The sequence below is a fragment of the Panthera tigris genome, chromosome B4 (genome assembly GCF_018350195.1).
Source record: "Panthera tigris isolate Pti1 chromosome B4, P.tigris_Pti1_mat1.1, whole genome shotgun sequence".
Classification (NCBI taxonomy): Eukaryota; Metazoa; Chordata; class Mammalia; order Carnivora; family Felidae; genus Panthera; species Panthera tigris.
This window is the reverse complement of record NC_056666.1, coordinates 133821327-133849289: the sequence shown is the minus strand read 5'-3', so window position 1 is coordinate 133849289 and position 27963 is coordinate 133821327. Positions and strand designations below refer to the sequence as shown.

General features: G+C 53.6%; 1 protein-coding gene across 10 annotated transcripts; it reads right to left on the bottom strand.

The window, feature by feature from the left end:
* Positions 1 to 515: 515 nt before the first annotated feature.
* Positions 516 to 27338, bottom strand: SEPTIN3 (septin 3). 10 transcript variants are annotated; one of them, XR_006220272.1, is made up of 14 exons: positions 27167 to 27338; positions 22835 to 24167; positions 16013 to 16204; positions 12059 to 12187; positions 11557 to 11638; positions 10331 to 10468; positions 8837 to 8954; positions 7883 to 7978; positions 6181 to 6280; positions 4424 to 4475; positions 4039 to 4132; positions 2305 to 2350; positions 1414 to 1642; positions 516 to 750 (listed from the first exon to the last, which is right to left on the bottom strand). XR_006220272.1 is itself a non-coding variant. In XM_042993396.1 (13 exons), the coding sequence occupies exons 2-13, from the start codon at positions 24135 to 24137 to the stop codon at positions 1569 to 1571; spliced, it is 2424 nt and encodes an 807-aa protein (XP_042849330.1). In that variant the 5' UTR covers positions 24138 to 24167; positions 27167 to 27338; the 3' UTR covers positions 516 to 1568. The 10 variants fall into 10 exon arrangements, 9 of the variants coding, with proteins under 9 accessions (XP_042849330.1, XP_042849333.1, XP_042849332.1 ...); XM_042993396.1 differs by having other exon boundaries at positions 516 to 1642; XM_042993399.1 differs by having other exon boundaries at positions 516 to 1642; positions 6181 to 6277.
* Positions 27339 to 27963: the final 625 nt, after the last annotated feature.

Here is a 27963-nt window from a genome sequence, read left to right as displayed (position 1 = left end):
TAGGAAATTCATTAAGTGAAAATAAACCCTGTTTACATTGAAGGAGACAGATCACACAGAGCACAGCATCCCTCAAGGTCTAGCATACTAGCTCCATCACCCAAGTTGGATACAAAACCCCAGGGAGGGGCGCCTGGGCGGCTCAGTTGGTTGAGCATCCAACTGTTGGTTTCGGCTCAGGTCATGATCTTGCAGTTTGTGGGATTGAGCCCCACATTGGGCTCCACACGCATGGTGCCGAGCCTGCTTGGGATTCTCTCTCTCTCCCCCTCTCTCAGCCCATCCCCTGCTCTCTCTCAAAAGAAATAAACATTAAACATACACATGGAATAATGACCGAAGTCCATCCTCAAGCCAAATGAAGAAAAACTGGACTCACAAAATGTTTTCCATCTATAATTTCTGTGGCTACTTCTTACCAAGATGGTCCCTATCTCACCCTCCGCCCATGGGTGAGATGATGTGATGGCTAATTTGGCCAAGGAGTGAGCACAAATGAGACACAGGCCAGGCAGTTATTGTTCAAACAGCAATGTTTAGTTGTACAACACATAAAGTCTAGCAACATTTACACAACCAGTTTGAGTGTCTGTTGGCTTGCTTTCAATTGGGAAATTTAACCATAATGTCACCAAAAGGTTGGCTGGGACTGGTAACATTTAAGAAATGGGTCGTTCTTGCATCCCCTAGGCTTGGGCCTCTTGCTCCGTCAGGACTTAGTTGTAGATGAATGGCCCACAAGTCACCAGCCTTTGAGAAAGTAGTGTCCAGGTGGAGATGGTCGGGGTGGGTGGGTGGGGGGAGGGGATCCCATAAAGACACAGTATGTGGGGCAGTGGCAGCCAACATTCGCAAACATTCATGCATCTGATGGGGGGCTCTGCCCTCCAGTGGGCATTTTCCACTAGCCTACAGTGACCGACTGTGGCCAGGCTAATTCATTACTCACATTAACAGGGTGGAGGCGGGGATAGGAGTAGTCGGGGTAGGTGGGAAGGGATCCCTCTTATTGCTAAGTGGACAGAAGGGTGGGTTTTTTTTTCTCCCTAGAGTTCCCGTTCTATGGGGTTCTGGAATTTTCTGTTAAGTTCTTTTTTTTGTTGTTTTTTTTTTTGTTTTGTTTTGTTTTGTTTTAAGTTTGAGGATAAGGAAGGCAATTCCAGAAATGTCTCTTCAGGAAAACCACTCTTCCTAAGTGGCTGCATTATGGGGGCAGGTGTGTGTGTGTGTGTGTGTGTGTGTGTGTGTGTGTGAGACTGCATCCTGGGCCAGCCACAAGTGGTGATTTTTTTAAGTGACCCTAGCCCTTGCTCCCCCCACATCTGTAGTGACCCATCATTATAAATAAGCTTTAGGCAATGAAGGAGACACCCTTGTCCCACACTGGGGCTCACACAGCTGACATCAACAAACCTGACAAGCAGAAAAGTTGCTTTCTTGACCCTTGAAGGAAGCCAAGAGGAGCTCATGCAGATGAACGGGCAGGGAGCAATGCCATTTCTCTTGGAGATGGTTACAAGTAGCTGGTATGGGTTTGCAAGGGCAGAAGGAGCTCCTGATGAGTTCTTTCACCCTACGGATGGGCTGGGACCGGCTGACACGGACGATGGAGGAGGGCAGTGCTGGCGAGAGCTCCGTTCCACTGGGAGGAGAGGGGGTGGTTTGGATAAATGGAGGAAGCCACTGTCCTAAGGAGGCAGCTTGGCCCCTCCAACCTGCTGAGAGCTGAGGGGGCTGTGGTGGTGGGCTGGGCAAGCACGGCACTAAAAAGGCCACGGCCCCGCAGCAATAACAGCTGGGAGGGATGGAGGGAGAAGCAGCACTTGGAATGGCCTTCATTCAGCAGTGGGGCAGGGGGTGGCTGGCACGGGTGGAAGGACAGTGCCCAGGAGGCCTTCTCCCTGCAGGGGGGTTGAGAACGGTTGAGGGTGTGGAGACCAGCAGCTGGCAGCAGACACATAAAACAGCTTCTCCGGGGAGGCTGAGATCATGGCTTAGGGGTGGCCAAGCACCATTCCCTACTCAACCTCTCCAACGCCCAACACCCCCGCCAGACCTCCCCCTGCTAGTCCTAGGTGGCCAGTCCCACGTCTGCATTCACGACTGCCTGCTGTATACACCAGGGATCCCTCTTCCGTTGACATGGAACCACCTCTGGGCTTTAACCCTGCTGCTGTTCTAGGCTGACAGGTGCTTACCCTGGAAGAATTTTGTGGGTGGGGGAGGACATGTATGGGATTGGTAAAGAGCCTCCAGGAAAGATTGAGACCATAGGTTTTCGGTCACTGGTTTGGGGTCACCCACCTCTTTCTCCTGGTCCACCGAATCTTGGTCTGTGTTTTCCTAGCACCTGAGTGACAAGAGACTATAAATGCTGGGATTTGTAGTGGACCAGTAAAACACCTAGGGCTGGACCAGGAGATGGAACAGGAGGTTGTATGAGGTTATTGTAAACTGTAGCAGTTGGTGTTTTCCCTTACCTAAGGCTACATTGTTTCCCCAGCCCCAAGTTTCAGCCACCTTCCAGACTAAACGAGAAAGAGTAATTTGTGAACTAAACAGGGGAGATATATGCATTGATAAATACAGGGCTGAGGGCAAGGCAAGAAAAGGCTAACTGTATGTGGGTATGGTTAGGAATGTCTACAGGGGTCAGGAAGGGGAATCAGGGAAAAGCAGAGAAAGACAGACAGACCGACAGACATGCACAGTGCGAGAGAACGGAAAAGAAGTCAAAAGGGAGTCAAGCATATATGGGAAGTGAGTAGCAGAGAAGCCAGTGTTAAGGAGGAAGAATCCTGATGGAGAAAACGGAGGTGCCGTTTAAAATTGGTCTCTGAAGCCAAACCACTGAGAAAGGCAAAGATCGTGTATCGCTCTTAAAACTTGTTGAGGCTCAAGTCTTCTAGAACTTAACGCCTAAGGAAAGACTGTCTCACTTGACCAGCACATGTGCTTTTGAGCCAGATACTGGGAACTACGTAACTCGTTGTTTCCTCCTTTGCCTGGGCCAACACACAGTCATTGTGCGCGCCAGAAACTTTCTTTCCCACTCCTCCCTGTGGATCTGATTTCTCTCGTAATTTCGGTTTGTACTGTCACGTGCCTTGGCTGTGATTTTATTTTAAGGTGGCCTAAAGTCATTTTTGAAAGTAGACTGGGCATAAATCCTAAATATAGAAATGTAGCTAAAGTGGATTAGACTCAAAGCAATTGAAAGAAGTCAGAGAGGGGCAGGATGAAAGAATGAGGGCAGGGGGAGAAAGGGAGAAAATGGGAGGAGAGGTGAGTGAGGCGAGGCACATGTGCAAAGCAGCAGTCTGCAACCACGACAGACAGTGACAGGTGGTGGGGTTTGGACAGTGAAGGCAACACAGACTCAAGGGTAGAGCTCTCTTCTCCACCTCTGGGCACTAAATCTTTCTGCAGAAACCCCGCTCCGGTCTACCCTGCTCTCCCTTGACCTTCCCACCCCTAGGCAGTCCTAGCCTCACCCTAGACTGCCACCCCCCACCCCCCACCCCCGCCAGGTCCAGCTCCGAAGCTGTCCTCAGAGAGTCTCTGCAGTTCCAGTTTGTGGGCGGGTTCAGAGATAAGAAAGAGTTACCTGTGGCTCACCTGCTCCCCATCATTTTTAAATGAAACCTCCCCTAGACCTCTTGAGTGAGGCACACGGCTTTGTTCTGGGACACAAGGAAAGGAGACAGATAATGGACAGCCATGGAGGAACCAAACTTACAAGGGACTTTCCAGGGAGGGCAGTGAAAATACCTCACCCCTGCACATGTATACACACGCGTGCACACACACACACTCTCTCTCTCTCTCTCTCTCTCTCTCACACACACACACACACACACACACACACTGTAGACAAACTCCACAAACACCAGACAGGCCTGGGGGACAGAGTAGAAAGGAAGAAGGTGGGTGGTGGTGGTACCGGGATGCGTGTGTGGAGAAGTGGGTATGTGTGATGATATAGAGAAAGGGTCGTCATGGGTTACTGTCGTGGCTTTCCTCTGTGTCCACGCTCACCGGAGGGAGGCCTCCGTTGTCATTAAGCCGCTTGGCCCTGTAGGTCTCATAGTGGATGTTGTGTGTCACTTCCTTGAGGTCCTGGAGGTGGGTCCTGAAGGACAAAGGGTGAGAAGAGAGAGGGATGTGATGAAGGGTGGGAAGAGGAAGAGACTGACCCACATCCAAGGTTAACATGTCACTTCCATGGCCTGGCCCCAGTGACTGGGACCCATGCCAGAGAGCTAATGATACTCCTTCAGCCCCTTTGCTTCATGATGGGAGCTGGAATGGGGGCAGAGAGCTCTGTCAGAGAATCCCGGAGACGGAGGAAGTAGATCTGAACCGATGGCCTCCTGACCCCAAATAAATAAACCTGCCATCCAAGGGAAGGGGTGCATCTCACCTGATGACGAAGTCTCGAAGCAGGGCAAACTCACAGTGGTTGAGGTTTTCCACTGTGAACAAAACAAAACAGGTGGTCACTTCACTAATGTCGCAACCCCCAGCAGATGAACTTCTGTTCAGATCATGTTGGCATTTAGGAGGGAGCCACAGGACACATAATGTATTGTAAGCCTTCCAGAGGTTTGCTCATCCTGGCACTTCCGTGCATGGGATTTTATTCATTGAACAAATATTTATTTATTTATTTTTAAGTAGGCTTCATGCCCAGCATGGAGCCCAACGTGGGGCCTGAACTCATGACCCTGAGATCAAGACCCAAGCTGAGACCAAGAGTCAGACGCTTAACCCACTGAGCCACCCAGGTGCCCCTGAACAAATATTTATTGAGCAGCTACAATAATACGATACTATTCTAGACTCTGTGAAATAACAGCTAATAGGGACAATTTTATTTCCCACTTTATAGGAAAGGAAACTAACACACAGAGGGTCTAAAAATCTACCCAAGACCTAAGACACAATTCCTACCCTTAAGGAGCTTATAACCTGATTGGAAGACAGTAACACACACAGCAAATAACTATCGACCCATCTTAAAAAAGTGATGCACTACATGATGAATCTAATTCAATACAGATTGAGTACCTACTATCTGCAAATCACTTGCCAAGGACTATGGGGGCAGAAGGGAATTAAGACATGAACCCTCTAGTCCCACAATCTAATGGACAAGACAGACATTCTCATGAAAAGATTCCAATTCAAATAAATAAATAAATAAATAAATAAATAAATAAATAAATAAAAGATTCCAATTCAAGGGGCGCCTGGGTGGCTCAGTCGGTCGAGCATCCGACTTCGGCTCAGGTCATGATCTCATGGTCTGTGAGTTCGAGCCCCGCATCGGGCTCTGTGCCGACAGCTCGCAGCCTGGAGCCTGCTTCCGATTCTGTGTCTCCCTCTCTCTCTGCCCCTCCCCCGCTCATGCTCTGTCTCTCTCTCTCTGTCAAAGATAAATAAACGTTTTAAAAAAAAAAGATTCCAATTCAAGGCAGTGAGAAAATGATATTTAAAAAAAAAAAAATTCCAACACAGGGCCATAGGCAAATGAGAGACAATGTGGTACAATGAGATGAACTTGGTTTGGAAAATGGAATAAATTCAGTTGTGGAATTGAAATCTGGGTCTGAAGTCCCAGTTTCACCCCTAACAAGTCACGTGATCTTGGCCAAGACCCTTAACCTGTCTGAGACTCAAGGCCCTCAGAAGCTCATGTTCTGAGAACAGTCACGTCACCCTGCTCCCGGCAGAAGGTTATCACATTGAAAGAGATCGCTAATGCAATTCTTTGAAAACTTTCAGAATCGCTATTGACCTTCTAGAGGCCCCGTCCATTCATAACAAAATGAAAATGGCCACATCTGAACCACCCTTCAGCAGTCTGTCGGCTCATGTCCTCTTTCATGTGAAAACCTTTCTCTGGCTTTTTCAGTGCTCATTAACCTCTCTATGCTCTCAACTCCTTTGACACACGAGTCAAAGTCAGCGTCTCCCAGTCAGGTGCTAACTTGGCCTTTAATCACTTCCTGCCTCTGAGATTCATCTTCTCAATTAGACAGTAAGCTCCTTACGGCAGGGTCTGGCTGGCATTCAGTTTACATCTTACGTGCCAGGACAGCGCCCTGAACTATAGATGCTTAATAAATAAGTGTAATTGACCAGCAACCAGTTTTTCAAGAAGATGCATTGGATTACCTTCGATGATCCCCCAGGGAGTTTTTCTGCCGAGGACCCGCTTGCCATTCACTTGGTACTCCTTGTCGCTGCCCACCACAGCGAAAGGCATGCTCTCCTGCTGACAAACCACACACATGTGCACGTCAACCTCCTGTGTCGTCTGGGCCTCCAAGGACGGCATAGAGTCTTGGGCCTCTACCCTGGAACTGCACATTTCTGATGCTCATTCAGTGATCCCACTGATGGCAAGGGGCAAGGGCAAGGCTCTTGTCTCCTGAAAAGGAGTCTGAAGTCCTGGGTCCAACCCCTGATTGCACCCCTACCTGACTGGTTCACCTCGGTAAGTTGGCCTTCCTTCACCAGGAGAACGCTTTGTACTTTTTATTGCTTTAATGCGTTTGGTTTGGCTTGGAACAACTCTGCGAGCTAAGAGAGGATAGAAAGACCTCTCTGAAGTGATACCTACCCATCTGACAACCACGTAACTGATGCTTCACGCTACCTCGCGTGAAACCTACTGGCAGAAGCCCACGTCCGCTGACCTCTCAGAGCTCCAAGGCCACTGTCTGATGTTCGTGGGCCCCTCCGCTCCCCCAGATGGGCTGAATGTTCACCAAGACAGCCGTTTGTTCCCAAATCTGTTTGCCTGATGTGTCCTTGTTACTGGACAAATGAACTATTATGGAAGCTGAGGACGTATGACCGTGGAGAGTTGTTTCTCTGAAACGTGAGTTTCAGAAAGACCTGATAAAGGTGAGCTGCGTTTGTCTTAAGATTGAACTTATTCTCAAAGAAGCAGCCTTGTCTCAATATGGAAAGAATGCTTCATGAATGGGATGCATACGTTTTATTTTCACTTAATCATTTAGTGAAATATTTCCTTAAAAACACTGAGGATTTGTAGGCATCGTTTTTTAAATGATTTCTTCACTTTGATGGGCTTTTCCAATTAACCTGTACGTGTCTCAGCTATATCAGGTAAGGGGCTTCTGGTAGATTATTCACCCTTAACCCAGGAGGAGACACAAGACCATAGCAAGTAAATGATCTGTCTTAGGTCACAGTGGTTAGTAGAAAAGCCCAGACGAGAACTCATGATTATGATGTAAAGTCCCAGAATTGTAGAAGTTTGACATTGAAAGGGACCACGGACATCACATGAACCCTTAGCATCCCCAGGAGACACCCCAGGGACTGCTGAGAAGACAGTGCTCTGTACCTGTGTCGCTGAGCCAGAGCAGCTCTGTTTTCATGTTTCATATACAGAAGGTCTGTCTGATGTTTCATTTTTTAAAACGGTTCCTCTAGGGGAAAGAAAGCCTCTAAGCCACTCACTTAGCCTGGGCCCTACACTTTATGGAGGGGACACTGAGGCAGAGCTCTGACTAGAGCATAGACACCTTGGACCCCAGCCTGATGCTCTTCCTGTCCATGCCCTTCCATCCACCACACCCTGGTTTTGCCAGGCCCTGTGGGGGAAGAACTTTTTGGGTGGCCTGGGATGGACACCAACTTTGGCTTTCTGGGTGCAAAGTTCACAGTCCCGGCAAGGGCCCCAGTCCTCATCCTGTCCCATGTCACTTCTGGTCTGGGTCAGGAGAGGTGGGGCAGAGAGTATGAAAGGGGAAAAGCAGGTGGAAAGACAGGAGGGGTACACGGTCCACATCCCACTGGTAACAAGGGGGGCATTTGTGTGATGAACAGAGCCCGAGGCACCCACCCGGATTTTGTCATTCTCCGTCTTGTCCTCCAAATCCTCATCAAATTCCTTCTGTGGGTAGAACTCGATGCCATTTACTTCAAGCTCCTTTCGAACCTAGGGGCAAGGAAGAGAAGCAAGGTAGCCAAGTGTCAGGATAATGCGGGGAGGGGGTGGGGTACGCTCACACAGGTGTGAGTGTGTGTGTGTGTGTGTGCACGTGTGTGCTGAAGTCAGAGGGATGAATCAGCCTTTGCTAATCCAGTCATCTTCGAACTCCAAGGCCCTGAGCAGCAGGAAGATCCTAATAAACATGAGCCCCAGTCATACAGCCACTACAGCCCAGCCTGAGCTGAGGAACAGTCTGGGGGTGCAGCTTGCTCATCGCAGGGTCCATAAGATTAGGATTTAGACAAGCTGAGTACAGATTCCACATATTCCTGTTTGCAGGGAAGAGAAGTGGGGCTCCCCACCCCAAGCCTATAGGTCTGCCCTCTCCCCAAGCTCGACTTATGTCTCACCTCCTCCAGGAAGCCACCCAGGATTTCTTCAGTGGTCTACCTAATTGTAATTTTTTTGAAGGGAGCAACGTCTTTATAGTTCACCCACATGCCCCTACCTCCAACCCCATGCATCCAGCACAGGGAGGAGCTTACAGAAGACACTAATAAACACTAGCGGGAAGTTAATTAATTAGTTTAGCCCTTCAAGCAAGCTAACATCGAGGAGTGGTCTCTCATGTGTATGGTGGTTTATGTATTCAGCGGTCTCTGCCAGTAAGTTTGGTGGCTGGGAAGAAGGCAGCCTGAGGCTGCAAACTTCTCTGTGTCCACAGACACTGTCAGCCCAGCTTCTTTAATGGCTAAACAGGAGCTGGGTGGGAAGGGGGGTTGTATAATAATCAAGGAGAGGACATGGTTTGGACCAGAGGAGGGGGAAGGGTGGGGACAGGAAAAGGAGGAGGGGCCTTCTCACCCTTTGCTTGAATTCAGACTTCTCCTCCAGGGTCATGGTGTCAGCCTTAGCAATGACAGGGATGATGTTCACAACTTTGCTGAGGTGTTTCATGAACTCCAGATCGAGAGGTCGTAAGCTGGGGCCCAGAGAAGGTGGGGTGTCAGAGCCACCTTGCCCTCCCCCACCCAGCCACTGCCACCACTCCGGGGCCACCCTCGGGACAGAGGGACTGGGCCGGGAAAACTGGCTGAGGCCAAGGGGCTGCTCCCTCTCCTGACAGCCTTCGGAACAGACTCCAAGTCTCTGCCCCCACTTGGACCACCATCTCCCTTTCTCTTCCAATCCTGCCCTACTCACACTGCTCCTTCAGAACAGCTTGCCTGCCGTGGGGATCTTTTTCTTCTGGGAACAGCTGTGGACTGTCGTCTCTGCCTATGTGTCCTTGGGTCACGGTTACTTGTTTATCTTATTCTGCTAATGGGACAGCACTTTTTTTGTTGTTGTTGTTGTTAAGTAATCTCCATGCCCAGTGTGGGGGTGGAAGCCACAGCCCGGAGATCAAGAGTCACGTGTTCCGCCTGGGGCTCCAGGAGCCCCCAGGACCGCACTTTTTCATGGGCCTTCTCCCAGCCCGCACTTAGTCCTGCAGGGGCCCAGCTGGGGACCTTGGCTCTCCTCATTCTGAGGGCCCAGCTTCCCCGAGGCTCTGGGGCCCCAGTCTGGCTCTAGTTCACAGTCCTGGGGACTTACTAAGTCAGGCTGTGTGCTGGCTTGCTCTGACCTTGGGTCCACATTCCAGGGAAGGAGAAAGCAAACCTTTTTATTGAGTCCCTGGGCCCCACCCTCAAACACCTGCTGACTACCTGGTTCCCCCAAACCTGGGGGTCTGCCTTGCCTGTGTCGTCCTCCCAAGAACTGAACTCTGGCCCAGCAGACGGGCTCAGTACTAAGCTATGGAAGGCATGCCTGCGTGCCCACTTGGATCTCTCTATCCCAGGTCCACACTCCTTTATTGTGCTGTCCCATCTGCGACTCACAACTGGACTTCCCAGCATGCTCTGCTCGTTGCCAGCCTTCATCTCTAGACATGCTGGGCTGGCCACCCACCAAATGCCTACAGCGGGGTCCCACACCCACCCCAAACACCCACCCCAATTCAACAACCCTGCCGGCTCCCGTCTTACTCTTCTGCTGCCCATCCCCCACCCCCAGCCTTGGGCAAAGCAGAGATCTACTGAATAAGCGAGGAGCCCTCTGTGTTCACATGTCGACCCCTCTCTGCTGGCACAGTTGTGCTAGAACACCAGTGGGCAGCATGGGGGGCTGGTGTTGGTCAGCTTTACTCTCCTGGTAAGAAAGTCAGCCTTCTTGGGGGGAAGTCTAGGGGATCACAGGGCCATGACTACACTGGGGCTCATCCGGGGCCCCAGCTCAATTCAGGGATTAGTTATCCACTGGAGAATGATGCAAACCAGAGCTAGGTGTGGCCATGGGCATGGGACTGGTACATACGAGTGTCCCGTGGGGGAGATAAAGTAGAGGCAGCAGTGGACACGAGTGTCAGGGATGCGTTTCTTCCTGGCGATGTTGACCTCCTCCTTCAGGAACTTCTCATACTGTTCATTGATGTACTTCTCGATGGGCTCCCAGCTGGGGGGTGGGAAGAAAGCAGACGGATGTCCCAGAGAGACAGGACTTGGGGGCTCACCTTAGACATGGTCAGGCAGCAGGGCCCTCACATCCCTCTCGTTTCTACCTCCCCTGGGGGGGGTCTGGGGTGGGTTGCCCACCCTCCCTCAGGCTCCCACGGACGGCTTTCCTCATCAGCAAGGCTAGAACCCCCATGGAGACCCGGTCCTCTGACTGGGCCAGAGGATCCTGCAGAACCCCGTCCCACTCTTTCAGAAAGCAACACACACTCTCCCCACCTCCATTCCTTATTAGCTGGGAGGCTCTGAGGAAGTCTCTACCCTCCCTGAGGCTGTTTGCTCACAAGTAAAATGGGAGGACCCACGGCTGCCTAGAGGCACGCACAAGAACAGAGGTTTGGACCTTAACATAGCAATGGCATACAGAAAATATTCAACGTGGCAACAACTCATTACCCTGACTGCTGCCAATGTTACGATCACCTTTCTCCTTCAAGGAGCATTCAAAACACCAGGAAAGAGGACGATGGGTCACTTTTCCAAGAAGGTTCCAAGCTGTGCTGTCCAGTGGCCCTGCCTATCCGTGGCAGAACCCAGCTCCCTCACAGAGGAACAATGGTCTCCATCCCTATCTGGGAGCAAACTTCTGCCTGGAACTTCCCATCTACATTCTGCACAGCCCTCCTTGGCTGCATACGCACTGCAGCTTTGCTCGGTGAAGTCCCAGAGGCTCTCTCCTCATAGACATGGCCCACCCTCCTCTCTTCTTCAGGGCTAAGACATTGCCCACAGGCCAAGCTCTGCCACAGCCTTCAGGTCAACCTACCACCGCTCCCCTTGTTCTGTCCACCCTGCCCTTCGGCCACCTGTAGGTAACCCCATAGCCCAAATTCCTTCTGCACAGGCCTCCCACCAGAGCCTCTTCCCTCGCCTCTTTATAAAGCCCCTCTGCGGTCCGTCAGTAAGCCTTCCCACTTAACCCCTCGGCATGAAGGGTACAGATGGCTCTCGATGGGAATGAATCTGAACCGTGTTCAGCGTCTTCCTTGCAGAGTCTTTAGGGCAGAAATCTCACAGGCAGACATATACCAGTTTTCGTTGTTGATCTGGTCTCCGAAGCCCGGGGTATCGATGACCGTCAGCTTCATTTTGACCCCGCCTTCCTCTATCACTGGGGGGGGTGAACAGAGAAGGCACCAGGGAGGTCACTCTTCCAGCTGATGCCGGGTACCCTGCTTCCTACCGGTCAGGGAGACCCAGGCTCCTTCCTTCCTTACTCAGGACCAATTACTGGAAAAGTCGAGTTCTGGGTCTTCCCACCTCCATAGCTCTATTCACGCTGTTCCTGCACCTGCCGGGCCCTCCCTGCTTCTTTCTGCTTGTCTAAATCCCACCCTCGTTTTATCATCCAGCTCAAGCTCCACCTCTTTCCTTTTTAATCCCCCCTCCCTTTTCTAGCCAAGGAGTTGGCTTCACAGACTTCAGACCTCTGTTCTCTTCTGTCTTGAGATTGCCTTTCATTTGCCCGTCTCTCCCTCTCTGGCAGAGACCCTTCTGAACAGCGGCCACAGGGGTCCTGCCCGGTCCTCACCGTGCCCAATAGCTTTGATCTCCACAGTCTTGGGGATCTTCTCCTCCCGGTTCCAGCTGGAGGCCTTGCGGCTCACCTGGGATTTGAAGAGCGTGTTGACCAGCGTTGACTTGCCCAGTCCGCTCTGACCTGCCACAAGACAGGAGGAGGGTGACACGGTGGGGAAGACCCGTGTCCACCTCCTGAGCAGGCCATCTCTCCCATGAGCCTACAGAATTCTAGAGCCTTGATCCAGGCCATGCCCCCAGTTCATCATTCACTGGGGGCAAAGGACTGAGTGGGAGAGAAGGCAGGTGGGAACAGTTCCCTGGTACTGGAGGGGGACTTGGGACATCAGTTGAATTCCACATTCTTTCCTCCTTTCCAGAGTTCCAGGACCACTGGGAAGGGGGAAACCCGCTGTATTTGTCTAGTGTAGTGACATTCTGTTTTGTTTCTGCTCCACTCACGTTTTTAGTCTTTAATAATCTAAATGTCACGGCGGAACTCCTTGGCCCTCTGATACTGCCTCAGTGCATACATAACATCTGCTAGCAAAATTTGCCTTTGAATCCCACAGCCCTGTGAATCCCATGGCAGAGCTCTCTTTATCCCCAGCTGAAGTGCTCCTAGAGAGATTAGCCCCCACCTAATAAAATATGTGCAAGGTAGGGCACCTGGGTGGCTCAGTCGGTTGAGCGTCCGACTTCAGCTCAGGTCACGATCTCGCGGTTCGTGAGTTTGAGCCCTGATCGGGCTCTGTGCTGACAGCTCAGAGCCTGGAGCTTGCTTTAGATTCTGTGTCCCCTCTCTCTGCCCCTCCTCCCAGGCTCGCTCACTCTCTCTCTTTCTCTCTCTCTCTCTCTCAAAAATAAATAAACATTAAAAAAATTTTTTTTAAGTCACATGCTCTACTGACTGAGCCAATCAGGTACCCCATTTTGACCTGTTTTACACACATCGTGCAACAGCAGATTTCATTCCAAGGAGGAGTTTTGCAACTAAAGGGTACTTGAAAACCACTGGCCCAAGCCGTGCTCCTCAAACTTTTTTTCTTTTAATTTTTTTTACATTTATTTTTTTTTTTTTTGAGAGACATAGAGAGACAGAGCACAAGTTGGGGAGGGGCAGAGAGAGAAGGAGACACAGAACCTGAAGCAGGCTCCAGGCTCCAACTTGTCAGCACAGAGCCCGACGCGGGGCTTGAACCCACAAACCATGAGATCATGACCTGAGCCAAAGTCAGACGCCCAACTGACTGAGCCACCCAGGTGCCCCCGTGCTCCTCAAACTTTTACACACACAAGGATCACACAAGCAGGCCCTGCAAACTGCTGAATGGTGTCAGCATCGCCTGGACGCTTGAAATGCAGGGTCCCGGGCCCCGCCCCAGCCCTATGATTCAAAATCTGCACTTAGGCAGGACTTCCAGATGAATCATGTGCACAGTAAAGTCAGAAGTGCCGGCCTGGGGGCCCCCGGGTGGCTCAGTCGGTTAAGTGTCTGACTCTTGATTTCGGCTCAGGTCATGATCTCACGGTTTGTGGGTTCAAGCCCCGCGTCGACCCTGCACTGACAGTGCAGAACCTGTTTGGGGATCTTCTCTCTCCCTCTCTCTCTGCCCCTCGCCTGCTCGCACTCAGGTACATGCTCTCTCCCTCAAAAAAATAAATTTTTTAAAAAAATTTTGAAAAGAAGTGCTGATCTAGGGCATCCCTGTGGTATATGCGGAAAAGGACCAGGCTGCGGGGGGAAGAGCCTAAAGCTCCAGACCCAACTGTGCTCCTTCCCTGAACACCTTGGACTGGCCGCGTTTGCTCCCCTGGTTTCTTTACCGACAACGCGGTGGCAAGCAGGGGAGCTGATGAGACCAGAGATAGCAAAGAAGCTGCATTTCTCATTCTAGCTGCTCAATCGGCAGTAGCCACCAAGACCCATATGTTAAAAAGACTACCCGTCAGCTCAGTCCTGAACGTGAGCCATGGCTGATCGGCAGCGTCTCTCCCCACGGCGCGGATGAAGAAGCAGCCCATGTAGCCTGTACGTCTCTCTCATTCCTGGTCTGGTTGTTTTCTGAGGTCTCTTGCTCACTAAGTACTCGAGTGCCAAGTGCTGTGCCAGAATTGGAGGTGGAGAGGTGAACAAGACATCATCCTTACCCTCAAGAAGCCATTTAGCATGAGGAAGACCAAAACATAGTAAGCAGGAGGTTACGGTATGTCACAATAATTGCTATGAAAGAGATAGCCCCGGGGCATTATAGCAGCAAACTGGAGGGAATGTAATCCAGTTTTTCTGCAATCGAGGACTTCTAGGTAGAAGCAACAACGAAGCTGAAACCTGCAGAGTAACTTTGAAAGACCCAGGAGAAGCTGGAAGGGAGTTCTAAACAGAGGGAAAGGCATAGTCAAAGGCTCAGAGGCAGGGAAGAGCACAGCAGAGCCAGGAAAACTTTCCTCACAAGCGAGGAGGAGAACGCCAGGCTGGAGGTGGTAACAGGTGAGTGGCAGGGTAGCACCCAGACCAGGCTAGGAGTTTAAGTCCTTAAATCTACTGAAGGGTTTTAAGTAGGCTGGGTGACCTGAGGAGTTCTGCAGGTTGGAAAAATTATTCAGTCACTGATGGATAATGGAGTGAAGCAAAAGGAAGACAGAGGACCAGGAGGGTCACTGCCCCTCAAAGTGTGGCCTGGGGGCCGAGGTCCATGAACCATTTGCTACTCATTCTTGAGATAAGAAATTTGCACCAGAAAGTAAATTGACCTTAACACGAAGCACACTGTTTAGTTCAGTTGATGGGGCATTTTTCCATTTTTTTTTTAACATTTATTTTTGGGAGACAGAAAGAGACAGAGCACAAGCAGGGGAGGGGCAGAGAGAGAGGGAGACCCAGAATCCGAAGCAGGCTCCAGGCTCCCAGCTGTCAGCACAGAGCCCGATGCGGGCCTCGAACCCACGAACAGCGAGATCATGACCTGAGCCAAAGTCAGACACTTAACCAACTGAGCCACCCAGGCGCCCTTCAGTTGATGTTTTTTATAGCAAGACTTGTCAGATGATTTAAACTCCAGCCAGCCCCTTATCTCTGAGCAGCACTGAGTCCAGTGGCTGTGGCAATCCAGGTGGGAGACCTAGTTCAACAAAGAGTGGTCACAGTGGAGATGGAAAGAAGTCGACAGACCTAAGGGAGATTCACAAGGCAAAACTGACAGGTCTTGATGACCGATTGGACTGGGGGAGAAAGGAGAAAGAAAGATGATGCCCAGGTCCCTGTTTCAGCAACTGAGTGAATGTCCTACTGATATCAGGCAAGGGTCCCTTCCTGCTCTTACATTCTGTGACCCAGCGACACTACTCAGTGACCAATCAATGTCCTGGAAATTCTCTTTAAACCTTAAAGTACTACAAAAGAGCAGAAACAAGACCACCCTCGGGGTGCCTGGGTGGCTTAGTCAATTGAGTGTCTGACTTTGGCTCAGGTCGTGATCTCGTGGTTCGTGAGTTCCAGCCCTGCATGGAGCTCGCTGCTGTCAGCGTAGAGGCTGCTTCGGATCCTCTGTCTCCCTCTCTCTCTGGCTCTCCCCAGCTCATGCCTGCTCTCTCTCACTCTCGCTCTCAAAAACAAATAAATACTAAAAAAAAGAGTAAGATCACCCTCTATCTGACACCAGCGGGAAAGGACACTGATGATTTCCCCACGTCACACACCTGAAAACAGGCTGAGCGTGCCTAAGAGGCTGCCTGTGTCCATCCACCCATGACGGGGCCAGGCTGACAATCCCCCCAAAGTTCCCACCCCTGGATCAACTAGTCTTGAGAAGAGGCTTAAGCTTTCGTGATCAGCATCGTGAAATCTTTCCTCCCGGAAAAAGCTCATCCTAAGGAAGCCAGGGCTGAGGCCAATCCTAGGGAAAGAAACAGGATCCTCAGTGCTGCCCGCCACCGTGGCCTCCAGTGACCCCATTGCCTTTCATACCGACCACCATGATGTTGAAGTCGAAACCAGTCTTCATGGTCTTCTTGCGCATCTGCTCGATGATGGTGTCGATGCCAATGTAGCCCAGCAGGTTTGAGTTGATGCTAACGGGTTTCATGGGCACTGCCGGCTTAGGCCTGGGCTCCGGCACCAGCTCTGACATGGCTGCGTCCGTCCTGGCCTCCGGGAGCCCTGCAGAGCCAAGGTGGGAGAAGTGGGCTGGAGGCAAACAGAAGTCGCACAGAAGCTACGGTATTGTTCTGTTGATACAGAATTACAAAGAGTTGGGACTGGAAGGGACCTCAGGTGTCACCCAGTGTGGGCACTTCATTTCACGGAGAGAGCGAGGTCCAGGGGGAAAGGCCTTCCCTAAGACACAGAGCAAGTCAGATGCGAGACTGGGATCAGTGCCCAGCCTCTCCAGCCGCTGGGGCACTTTCTTGTGCACTCGCTGCTCCAAAGCATGTCTGTGTGTCCAGTCCCAGGCTTCTCCACCTTGGTCCTGTTGACATTTGGGGCTGGATAATTATTGCGGGGGGCTGTCCCGTGCACTGTAGGGTGTTTGGTGGCATCCCTGACGTCAGGTGTGACAACCAAAAATATCCCTAGACAGTGCCAAACGTCTCCCGGGGGTAGCATAACCCTAGTGGCGAACCACCAGTCTAGAAGGTATTTGGGGTTATTCTGACCTGACTCATGCCTCCTCAGATAAAGTGCTAAGACCTTTGAGGATACTGAACCTAACATCTATTAACTGTCCCTGACCTCAGTGGCTCTGTCTTTTAGAAGCAAATAGGGTTACCCCCTCACACCGCAGGAGTACCACCCCTGCCCCCAGCTTCCGTGTCCCCTCTGTTCCATGAGCACCACCGCAAAGTAGGGGTGTCTGTGCCCTGAGGGGTCCCAGACATCATCCTAGCCATAGTTTTAAATCTGTGGAAGGAATAAGTCTCCCCTTTCAACCAGTGGGAAGAGGATGAGACGCAGCCAGACTGGAGCAGTCACTTGCCTAAGATGACGTAGTGTGTTCATGGGATGGTGGGTAGCAAAGAAAGAGGAGGCTGAGGACACAGCCCTTCTCTAGGAGGGAAAGGCCAACATCCCTCCGGGTCTGGCAGATCACAGGTATGTTCACACACAAGAGAAATCTGTGTGTTTCCTTGCAGGACCAATGTCTACCAGGGTAGGCTTCAGTATCGAGCAACTCCATTTTCCCATCCATAAAATGGGTACGTGTGGTACAGCGGAACGAGCCTGGCCCTGCTACTTGCCAGACGTGTGGACTTGGGCAAATCATCCCCTCCCACACCCCCACTGCCCCCGTGAGCCTGCTTCCCCATCTGGAAACTGGACAGGATCATGATTAAGGCTGTGGTGAGCATCGCATGAACCATGATGCCTAGAAGCCCCCAGCACAGTGCCTCACACTCACTCCCAGACCCTCTTGCCCCCTGCCCCTTTCAAGTTCAGCAGCTTGTCAGCAGGGCAAAATGCAGTGGGGCGTGTGAAAGCAATGCTAATTACCCAGCATAGTTATTGGACTCCACGCTCCCTTAAGGACCTCTTCCAGCTTTGCCCTTCTGGAATCCTGTGGTTCCTGCAGATTTCTCAGGCTCACAGGGAGAACCGACGGAGCAGCAGATGGGCAAGAGGGGGGTGGGGGGACAGGAGTGCCTCCCTCCCCCACCCCCAGACTCAGCCGGGAGTCTGTTCTCGTACCCCCACCACCTGGCCCTTCCACCAGCCCTGGCAAGACTCTCCCTCCCAATGGGAAACTGTTCTTTCCTCGTCACTCCCGGGCGCAGCCAAATCTGACAAAGCCTGGGGACCTCCCCAGGGCCTGGCGTGGCTCCCTCCTACCTCCTGGGAAGCTGTTGCCAGCCAGGCGGCTCCAGGCAGCAGCAAGATTGGTTCAGCCCTGCAGCAGCTGACTCTCACAGCCTGGCCTGCTCCTTCACTCGCTGCACATGGCTCCCAGGCCCCCACTCCGCACACCTGCACTGGAGGCCATGCCCCACTTTCCCTGCCCAGCTGCTCCCACGGCTGGCCCAGGCCCCTTCCCTCATGCCTCTACAGCTAAGCCCATTCGGTCTCACAACCTATGTTCTGAGACAGATCCATCCGGGGGCGGCTGGGGGTGCGGGTGGGTCTGTTCTACCAACTTGGAAAGTGAGTCTTGTATTTCTTCAAGGGGGATTTTGTTAGTATCCTTGTAAAGTGTGTGCCCTTAACTATGGCCTGCTCTGCTCTGGCCCGTCCATGGCAGCATTCGAAAAGAGCATTCCCAAAAGACAGACCCTGGTGCCAAGAAGGGGCCGCCTACCAGATTCCCGGGCAACTTCTAGGACCACCAAGCACCTACTAGCCCCCGTGGGCACACCGTATAGAGCACCTGATGGCATGTTACCTCTCTCAACCACATGCCAATCACATGCCAGCCACATGCTAACAGCAACGCATCTTCCACGAGTACCGCAAACGTGTGGCGGGTCACTATGCCACGACCTTTGCTGGACGACCCTTCCCCACCCCAGCCTGTGGCCGACTCCTACTCCGTCTTCACCATTGTGCTCAAGGGCTACCTCTGGGACAACCTCTGCTTTCCTCCCTGAAATGGGCGCCCCTGTTCAGTGCTTCCTTGTCCCCCCTGAATACCCTGTATTCGTCACGTTCATTCTTTCCCTCCATCCCTTCCAGGACATTTCATATGCTGCCAAATGGGAGCCTACTCCAGCCAACCCGAGACTTAATACCAAAGAGAATTTTGGACCCCAAACAAGGACCTTGCCCCTGAGGGTCCATCGTCTGCTGAGGGTGCCCGACAGCTCCCAGGAACAGGACAAACACTGCTCTGGAGTTGAATTCTATAGCTCCATCCTCTGCGTGGACAGCTCCCTTGGTCCCACCATGCCAACCCCCGATGGGCAGCTGGCCCAGGCTTGACTCCCACCTGGATGACCCCTGTGAGCTCAGTTGTCTCCTCAGGAAAATGGGCATAGTACCTACCTTGCTGGGTTGCTGTGAGCGTTATAAAAAGCATGGACATAAATTACCTGGCACTGAACGTAGGTTAGTTCCCACCCTTCTTCAGGGAAGAGGCCATGTCCCACTGATTCTCTGTGCCTCATTGAAACTAGCATAACACAGGCACTCAGCAATGAATGAATGAATGAATGCCTCACAGGGAGACACCTGTCATTTCAGAACCATCACCTTTCTTCTCCCTCACATGCTGTTCCCTTCGAAGAGCAGCTGACCCCCCAGCCAGCAAATGGCTCCTGTGTCGGCCACAGTCAAAGGGGTAGACTCTGTTAAGAGAGACCCTCTCCCTCCCCTGCAACAAGGATGGGGGGAGGGGTTCCCCAAAGGTGGGAAGAGCTCAGGATGAAGGTGACAGGACATAGTTCAAGTGCCATCCTGCCTAGACGGTCTCCGGGGGTTTCTGGAGAGGAAGAGGAGTTGTCAGCACCCCCCACCCTCCGACCCCCCTCCAGGAGCCACCTGCCCCATCGATGCTCTGGGAGAGGCATTGTCCACCTGACTCAGCTTTGAGTCCCCCACAGAAACAGCACCCCCCTCCCCAATGCCAAGCAAGGACCCTGGTGCTTTCTTTTACAGACAAACAAATGGCTTTGTCTTTGTCTGGCCCGGGGACCCCACCCCTCTGTTGGGAAGGTGGCAGCAGGGGGAGGGGATCTTTCCAGAACAGCACCTGCCTCGGGGGCGAGGGGGTTGAAGGGTCTCTCCCTCCCTTCCTGAACTGGAATCTTCCCCTGTTCCCAGCCCTAGCAGGCTTCAAGACCCCACCCGCACTGGCAGAGGCAATTCCAGACCGCCCCAGCTCCAGCCCCGCTCCCAGAAAACGAATCACAGAAGATATCTTAGTCCTTTCCCATTCACAGTTGCAAAGGGCCCTGGGACACCCCCTTCCCCCATTCCCAGGCCTCTGGAGGCCAATGAGTTCCCTTGGAGACCACCAGCTGTCTCAGTGCCTCTGCCTGTCTCAGTGTGCGCCTGTGTGTGGGGGAAGGGTCTCTGTGTCAGAGTACAGGTCTCCCATCTGGCTGTAGGTGGCCCTGATAACCTGTGCGTGGTGTGCGTGTCTTGGTGTGCTCTAGCGTGGGGCTTTCTGTGTGCGTCTGGGTCCCCGCTTGTGTGTCCGTGGATCTCTGCATCTCCCCGCGATCCCGTGTGTGCATTTCCTCGGGCACGTATATCTCGGGGTGTGTGCTACCGTGTGTGCGTGTGTCCGTGCATATGTCACCGTGCGTGGGCTCCTCGGCGCATCAACCCTCCCTCTGGCAGCACCTCCAGCCGGGCTTTCCGGGGCCGCAGCCTCCTCCCAGCGGGCGCCGGTGGCCCGGCCGGCCGCCCTACCTTTGGACATGAATCCTCCTTTGTCTCTGTTCCTCCCGGGAGATGCTCAGGGCGCGGGGCTGCAAGGCTGAGCGGGGCGCGGGCTCCTCCTGGGCAGAGCGGCCCCCGCAGCCAGGCCTCGCCCCTCCGCGCTCTCCGCCCACCCGCCCGGCCCGCGGCCCGGCCGCGCCGTCCCTGCGCCCCGCGCCGCCGCGCCCGCCCCGGACCTCGCTTCGGCTCGCTCGGCGCCGCGCTGCCCCTGCCCGCGCACACGGATGCCGCCGCCGCCGCCGCCGCCGCCGCTGCCACCCGCACCACGTGACCCGCGCGCCTGTCGGCTCCGCCGAGGGCCCCTCCCCCTCCCACTGCGCCCGCGCCCGCACCCGCGCTCCCCCAGCCCGCACGCGGGAGCGGGTACCGGGTTCCGGCTGCGGGCGACGGGAGGGGGAGAGGGTGGCGCGCGGGTCGCTATGCCTGCAACTCGGGATGCCTGGCCGGGGGACGTGCCCGCATCCCAGTCCCGAGCCCCGCCCGCCCCGCCCCATCCCGCTCCCGGCCTCTTACCCTCCGGGCTGGGGCGGGGCGGGGGGCGCCGGGGACCGGTGGCTGCGGCGAGCGAGCGATGCGCGCGCGAGTCACGCGGTCAGTGGGGATGCTGCGCGGGCTCAGCGCGCTTCTGCCCAGGCGCGGGCGCCTGCGGAGCCCTGAGTCAGGGGCCCAGGTTCCAGGCCCGGCTTGGGGATGGTGAGCCCTGTGACCTTGAACTGGGCAGGAACTTTCCTGAGCCTCCATTTATCCATCAGGAAAAAAAAGGTCATGCATTCAGTCACCATTAATGGACAGTGCAGTGCCAGGCCCTGGGGGCCACAGGGACGAAGATGACCATTCTAGTTCCAGCGGGGGAGACAGGAAGGCTGGACTGTCCTAATGGAGAGGGCAGGGGGTACGCATAGGGTACTCCGGTGGGCATCCCGGGGAGAGAGGGATTTTGGAAGAGCTCATGGGGAAGCTGGGGGCCAAGACAGGAAGGCAAATAAATGCTGGTGGGAGGGAAGGGAAGGGCACTCTGTGGATAGGGGCAGCAGACGTGAGCAGACCCAGAGGGGTAAGCAGCATGGTGCCGTGGACGCCACCGCTCCTGATGCAGCCAAAGCAGAGAACATTCCAGGTGGAAATATAGAGCTAGAGGCTGGAGAAGTCCGAAGTCTTGGAAGCCAGGCTAAGGAGCTGGACTTTTGAGGGAAGCCAATGAAAGTGCTGCCATCGAATATGTGAGTCCCTATGGCAGTTGCATGGAGGACTGAGAGCCCTGGGGGAGGTGGGGGAGCAGGAGGGAGCTGTGGCATCACAGGGGCAGAGGGTTGGAGCGGAGGGGGTAGACAGCCAAGTACCGAGGAGGTAGATCAACAAACTTGGAAATAGACTGATTGGGTGAAGGAGAGCAAAAGATAATGAAGAGGAAGAAACCCAGGCTTCTAGGGTGCCGGTGCTTGTAGCTGAGAGAGTGGTATCAGGGAGCAGGGTCCGTTCAGGAAGAAATGGGCCGTCAGGGTTGAGGGGCCCCACTGGAAGACCAGGGCCTGGGAGAGCTGCCCCAGACTGAATGTATGGGGCAAGATGAGGAGGGTCTGGCTTCCCAGAGACCCAGTTAAGGCACTGAAGGATGGGATGCTTTCCAAGCTCCAGAATCTGAGCCTGTGCAATGTTGGGAATGTTGGGATGGCCCAAAGAAGAATTCCAAGATCTGGGTTCCCACTAGCTTATTGCCACCAACCAGCTGCATGACTTTGGGCGTGTCACATCCTCTCTGAGACCAAATGATCGTCTAGCCCTTGTGTTGGCCTACTTAAAGCTCTGTGCAGGACTTGCATACGTACAAGTCTCCAGCTTACCTTTTGGACTAAAGGGCTAGGGGTAAGGGATCAAGGAAGAGCATGCCGGGTGAGGCACCTTTCGAGCAACAGATAGCTTCTTGGAAGGCTGAATGTGCATGAGTTAGAAGGTCTCAGGTGAGGTCACTGCTCACATTGAGAGGAGCACTGTAGTGATGGCTTTTGGACAAATCACCACTTCCTGACGTGCTGGTCTGTATTTTCCTGCAGGTGGTTTGCTTTTAAAGCTGGACTCACCTACAGATCACCTGACTCCTCCAGCTCTTCAGGGAACAAAGAAACAACCATGGAAGATACCAAAGGAAGGACCCCGCGTAATTCCTCCTCCACAAGTTACCCCTGTACACTTTTCCTTCTGGTGACTTCGCTCTACCTCACCTCTGATTGGCAGGTTGGGACCCAGCTCAGAGTGCATCCCCTGTGTTCTGCCCGTCAATCTCATTCCCCTTGCCCCCAGCACATTCGTCTCTGACCTTAGTTCCACCTCCCTTTCCTGACGTGTCCACCTCTTGGCCAATAGATCCTGACCCCCTACGGCAGCCCACCGCATCCCCAGCCAAGCTCTTTGCATTACCTTTGGTTTCTCTGGCTAGGTCCAGCATGATGGGCTCTGTGGTCCCATCGGTCACAGCATCCGCAGTAGCACGGTCCGGGGCTGGGTCTGTGCTTCTGCTTGGCATCAGTGGGTAGGTGGCTGATATGGTCAGGTTAATGACTCTGTCCAGTGTGGTCTCCCCCGTGGCTGTGCCCAGCTTGCTTGTGTCCAAAGCAAAAGAATCTGTAGTTATGTCTAGCTTGGCTGTGTTCGCTCTAGCCAAAGCCATGGCTGTGTCTGTCCTGGTGGTGCCCAGCTTGACTGCACCTGGTACCACCAAATCCATGGCTGCACCCCCTGTGGTTGTATCTGACTTGGCTGTGCCTGCTGTAGCTATGGCTTTGCCCAGCTTCTCTGGGTCTGGGGTTACCAAATCCATGACCGTGCCCAACTTGGTTGTGCCTTCTGTAGCAAAGTCCGCGGCTGTGCCCAGCTTGGTATCCAGAGCAGGGAACTCTGTGCCTGTATCCACTGTGGATGTGCTTGGTGCGGCCAGATTGATAGTCAAACTAGGCTTGTCGGTGACCATTGTAGTGACATGTCTGACTATGCCTGGCCTGGTTGTGTCCAGAGGAGCCAAATCCATGGCTGTCGCAGGACCCATGGTGGAGGTGGCCCTTTGGAGATGCAGCTGGGGTCTCGGGATACCCCTGGACCGGGGCTTGCCTCTTCCTGGAGAAGTTCTGGTAGTCACGTGGGCAGCCACTGGGAGAGGGTGTTTCTGACCCACTGGGCCTGGCCCTGCAGGGCCTGGTGATTTCTGGGCTAACCGGGATTGAAATGGCAGGGCCAGGTAGGAACTCACCAGGGGCTTCTCCACTATGGGCATCCTGCTGGGCTTGGCCAATCCTGGGTTCCCTGGGCCCTCAGAGTGGACTCTGCCCCCTGGCACTAGGGAGACAGATCGTGAGGCTGGGGTGGGCAGCCTCCCTCCTCCATGGGTGGCAGCCTCCCTGCCCGGGGCGGGCAGCTCTTCCCAGTGAGAAGGCAGGGGGCCCAAGGGCCATGCCTGGCTGTTCTGACGGAGTGTCAAGGAGGTGGAGCTGAGTTTCCGGGGCTTGGTCTCCGGTGAGGACACACTCCAGGCTCCGGCTCCCGGGCCCGGTCGGCTGGAAGCCTGTGGGATGTGGCTTTGAGGGAAGGCGTCCAGATGGATCGTTTTCCTGAGGACGGGGATGAGGGGTGACACCCCTCCAGGGAGCTTTGAGGAGCGGCCAGGGCGCCCCAGCAGGTGGCTGCGGGAGAGGGAGTCTCCAGGGCTGGGGGCTCCGTGCTGCTGCATCTCAAAGCTGCGATCCTTGCAGGTCTTCCCCTGAGGCAACCAACAGAGAGAAGAGGCCAAGCAGGGGTGAGGTGCTCAGCTTGCATTTCTTGGATTCCTAGTTAATAAAGAGCATGAAAACTTCTTTGCTAAGTAGCAGGCTAAGTTTTAGTTGCCGGCGTTTGCCAGGGTCTTAGGAAACAAGACGCTATTTCATAATGTAAAATATTTAAGTTAGGTGAAATGTTATAGAGTAATTGTTCGTTAAAACACGATTACCGTCTTAATATTATCTAGCCACTAAGGTATGAAATAGTTTCGAAAGTTGTTCGGTTTGTAATTGAAAAAAAATGGGCAGATATATATGTATATATATAAAGCGTAACTCTAAATAGAATTTTTAAACAATGAGAAAACAGAAATATATTACAAGAAGTACATTTACAAGAAAACTTGTGGGGTGCCTGGGTGGCTCAGTCGGTTAAGTGTCCGACTTCGGCTCAGGGCATGATCTCACGGTTCGTGAGTTCGAGCGCTGCGTCAGGCTCTGTGCTCGCAGCTCAGAATCTGGAGCCTGTTTCAGATTCTGTGTCTCCCTCTCTCTCTGCCCCTCCCCTGCTCACACTCTTGTCCCTCTCTCAAAAGTAAACATTAAAAGAAAGAAAGAAAACTTGTAATATATCAAGCTATAAAAATTATGGGATCCTCAGTGGCTTGGGTTTTATATGAATTATCAAAAATACAGATATCTAAAGGTTAAAAAAAAAAAAAAGCACTACCAGTCTTGGGGCCTTGGTCTGAAGGGGCCTTGTTCAGGGACCCTGCAGGAGGGCAGTGGTTATTGGGAGCCTGTCTACCTGTCTTTTTCAGGAGGGGCCAGAGTGCTCTGGGTTCCCACCCATGGCAGCCAAAATAGGAGTCCAGGCATCCAGGTAGGAGGCCGAGGGATGACCCATTTGGCTTGGAAACGGAGTCTGCCTCTGGGGCTTCCGCCCAGAACCAGGAAAAAGCCCCTGGCTACTGGAGCCAGAATTTGCTGGAGCTGCAGAGGAGCCTGGTGAAGGTGAGGCTGGGGAGGTGAAGAGGCAAGTGCTCGCGGGAGGAGGCTTGTCCAGTAAACAGGCCACAGTCCCTGGCCCGGGGAGAAACCTACCATCCCCAGCGGTGCCAGGCAGTGAAGCAGGCAGGACTAAGCTGGAGGTGAGCTTTGGACCAAGCATTAGCTCCGTGTTGGGCCTCAGAGGAGGAAGGTTGGACCAAGGGGTTGTTCACACCAAAGACCCAAAGGTGAGGGTGTGGCATCTTCCTGAAAATCCACTGTGGGAGTCCTAGGCTGTAGGGGGTGGGACGGTGGTGCAGGGAATAGAAACCACGGGTGCAGTGAAGACCAAGCCAGGCCACAAGGATGCTCAGCCCTGGAAGATGACCTCGTCAGATCTGCTGGTGGGAACAGTCACTCCCATGCAGTATGACAGAGGGATCAGAGGGGAATGGAAGTGGAGGCCAGGAGAATGGCAGGGACACTGCTGAAACTCCGCGTCTGGGGGTGGGGCTGGAGAAGGCTGCCCAGCCCAGGGATGGAAGTGACAAACCACCTGGAGGTGGGGAGAGGTGGAGGTCAAGGACCGTGGCAGGTAGTCTGTGTGGACGAGCCATTCCCCAAGGTGGGCTCCAAGGCCCCCAGATGGCCAGCCTGTACACACCCTGGGCTCCATCCAACTTACCTGTTGTAACAAAGTTGTTTCTATTGCTTTCTTTTTTTTATGTTTTATTTCTTTTTGAGAGCAAGAGAGACAGAGCACGAGCGGGGGCAGGGGCAGAGAGAGAGGGAGACACAGAATCTGAAACAGGCTCCGGGCTCTGAGCGGCCAGCACAGAGCCCAACGCGGGGTTTGAACTCACAGCCCTCCAGATCATGACCTGAGCCGAAGTCAAACGCTTAACCGCTTAACCGACTGAGCCACCCAGGCTCCCCTCTCTTGCTTTCAACACGGCAGGCGGGGCAGGCCGGTGCTGGCAGGAGGAGTTCTCAGGAGAGCGCACTGACCCTAACGCCAGGTCCCTAAAGTCTGCAGCAAGGGATCTTCTCATCCCTCACAGTGACACTCCAGCCCCTCTCCAGCCACATATTTGTACCCAAGACTGTGTCAGCCTCCGTCACTCCCCACTGAGCACGTCCCTCAGGTCTGCTCTCCTTCCCTTGTTCACAACCACACATACCTGGACACACGCACGTATACCCTGCACTTCACCCCAAACGTCTACCCTCAGTGTGCACGCCCACACAGAGACAGCAGGCCTGGGGATCGGATTTCTGAGGTCCATTTAGTCCAGTGTCACCAGATCCCCACCCCTCGCTGAGTCTACACTCCTGTCATCTATCCCTTGGTCCTATGCCACCCACTCCCCCAAACACGCACACATAAATACCCACCTACCTTGATCAGAGGACAAGAAAAGTCCAGTGCTCCTCAGTCTGGGAAGCTGAGGCTGGTACAAGCCTCTCACCTCCCCTGTGCCCAGACTCTGGCCAGTGTGACCAGCTCAGGGGCCTCTTCCCTCTGGCCCCCTCATGGGCCTCCACTCAGCGCCCAGGCCATAGTCCCCAGGCCTAGGGCCCAGCTCTCTCCTGACCTGTCCCACCAGCTACGTCCCCAGCGGAGCTGGCTCTGGGGCAGGGAGGGGCTGGTTTCTCAGCAGTGGGCGTCAGTGAATGGCTGCTCTGAGCCTCTGGAATCCTGAAGGGCCATGGGAGGCTCCTAATGGCCAGGCTGGGCTGCCCTGGACTCAAGGCCACCTGCAGAGGGGTGGGAGGGTGGGGGGTGGGTGGGGAGGGTGGTGGGATGGTGCCCCGCTGCCTGGCCTCCCCAAACCAATAGTAATGATGATGATGGTGCTAATAATGCTGCCATTTACTGAACACTTACTATACTCCAAACACTGTGCCAGGGCTGGGCAGGAGCTCACAGTCTGCTTAGGAAGATGGGGACGTAGACAGGTCCTTACGGTAACACCGCAGAGATGGTGGGTGACATCTTTCCAGCACTCACCCTGAGCCAGGAAGTAGGCTAAGCATTCTCCTGGCATCTCCTGTAATCTCCGCCTCGTCACCTGCTTTTTGCTGATGAGCGCACCACAGCCCACACAATGCTGTGAGGTCAGGTCGATTTTCCTGTGTATTGCTCTCCGTAGTGAGTGAGCTTCTGGAGCCGTGCTGGCCAATAGAACATTCTGTGACAATGGAAATGTTCTATATCTGCGCTGTCCAGTGTGACAGCCACTAGCCACTGGTGGCTATTGAGCACTTAAAATGTGGCCACAGTGACCAAGGAACTGAATTGTTTATTTTATTTCATTTTAATTTGTGTTGTCATATTGGACAGTTCTGAGGAGCCTGAATTCTTTTCTCTGGGTCCTAGGGCCTGGCAAGAGTCAGCCTCCTACGTGTCTGTAGAATGAGTGAATGAGTGAATGAATGAGTGAGTGAATGAATGAATGAGTGAATGAATGAATGAGTGAATGAATGAATGAGTGAACGGTGAATATGTGGACCTGTGACCTTCCCCTGTTCATCCGTTCTCTCGCTTTCGGCCCTTCTTTTCACACTTGGTTGTTCTCTGGTTACCAGGGCAACACCTGCTGGAGTCCAGTGGATGGGGGAGGGAAGCTGTCTGGAGTTCCTGCCCCGTCCCTTCTTGCTTTGAGGCCTGGGGACCAGCCGAACTTGAGGAAGAACGGAGGTGTTTGGGGAGGGGACAGCGCAGTTCTGCATGGACCGATTGGGCAGGGGGGAGACTTTACTGGTCACCCCCAGTGGATTGCGTTATCTCTGAGATGAAGAAACCCT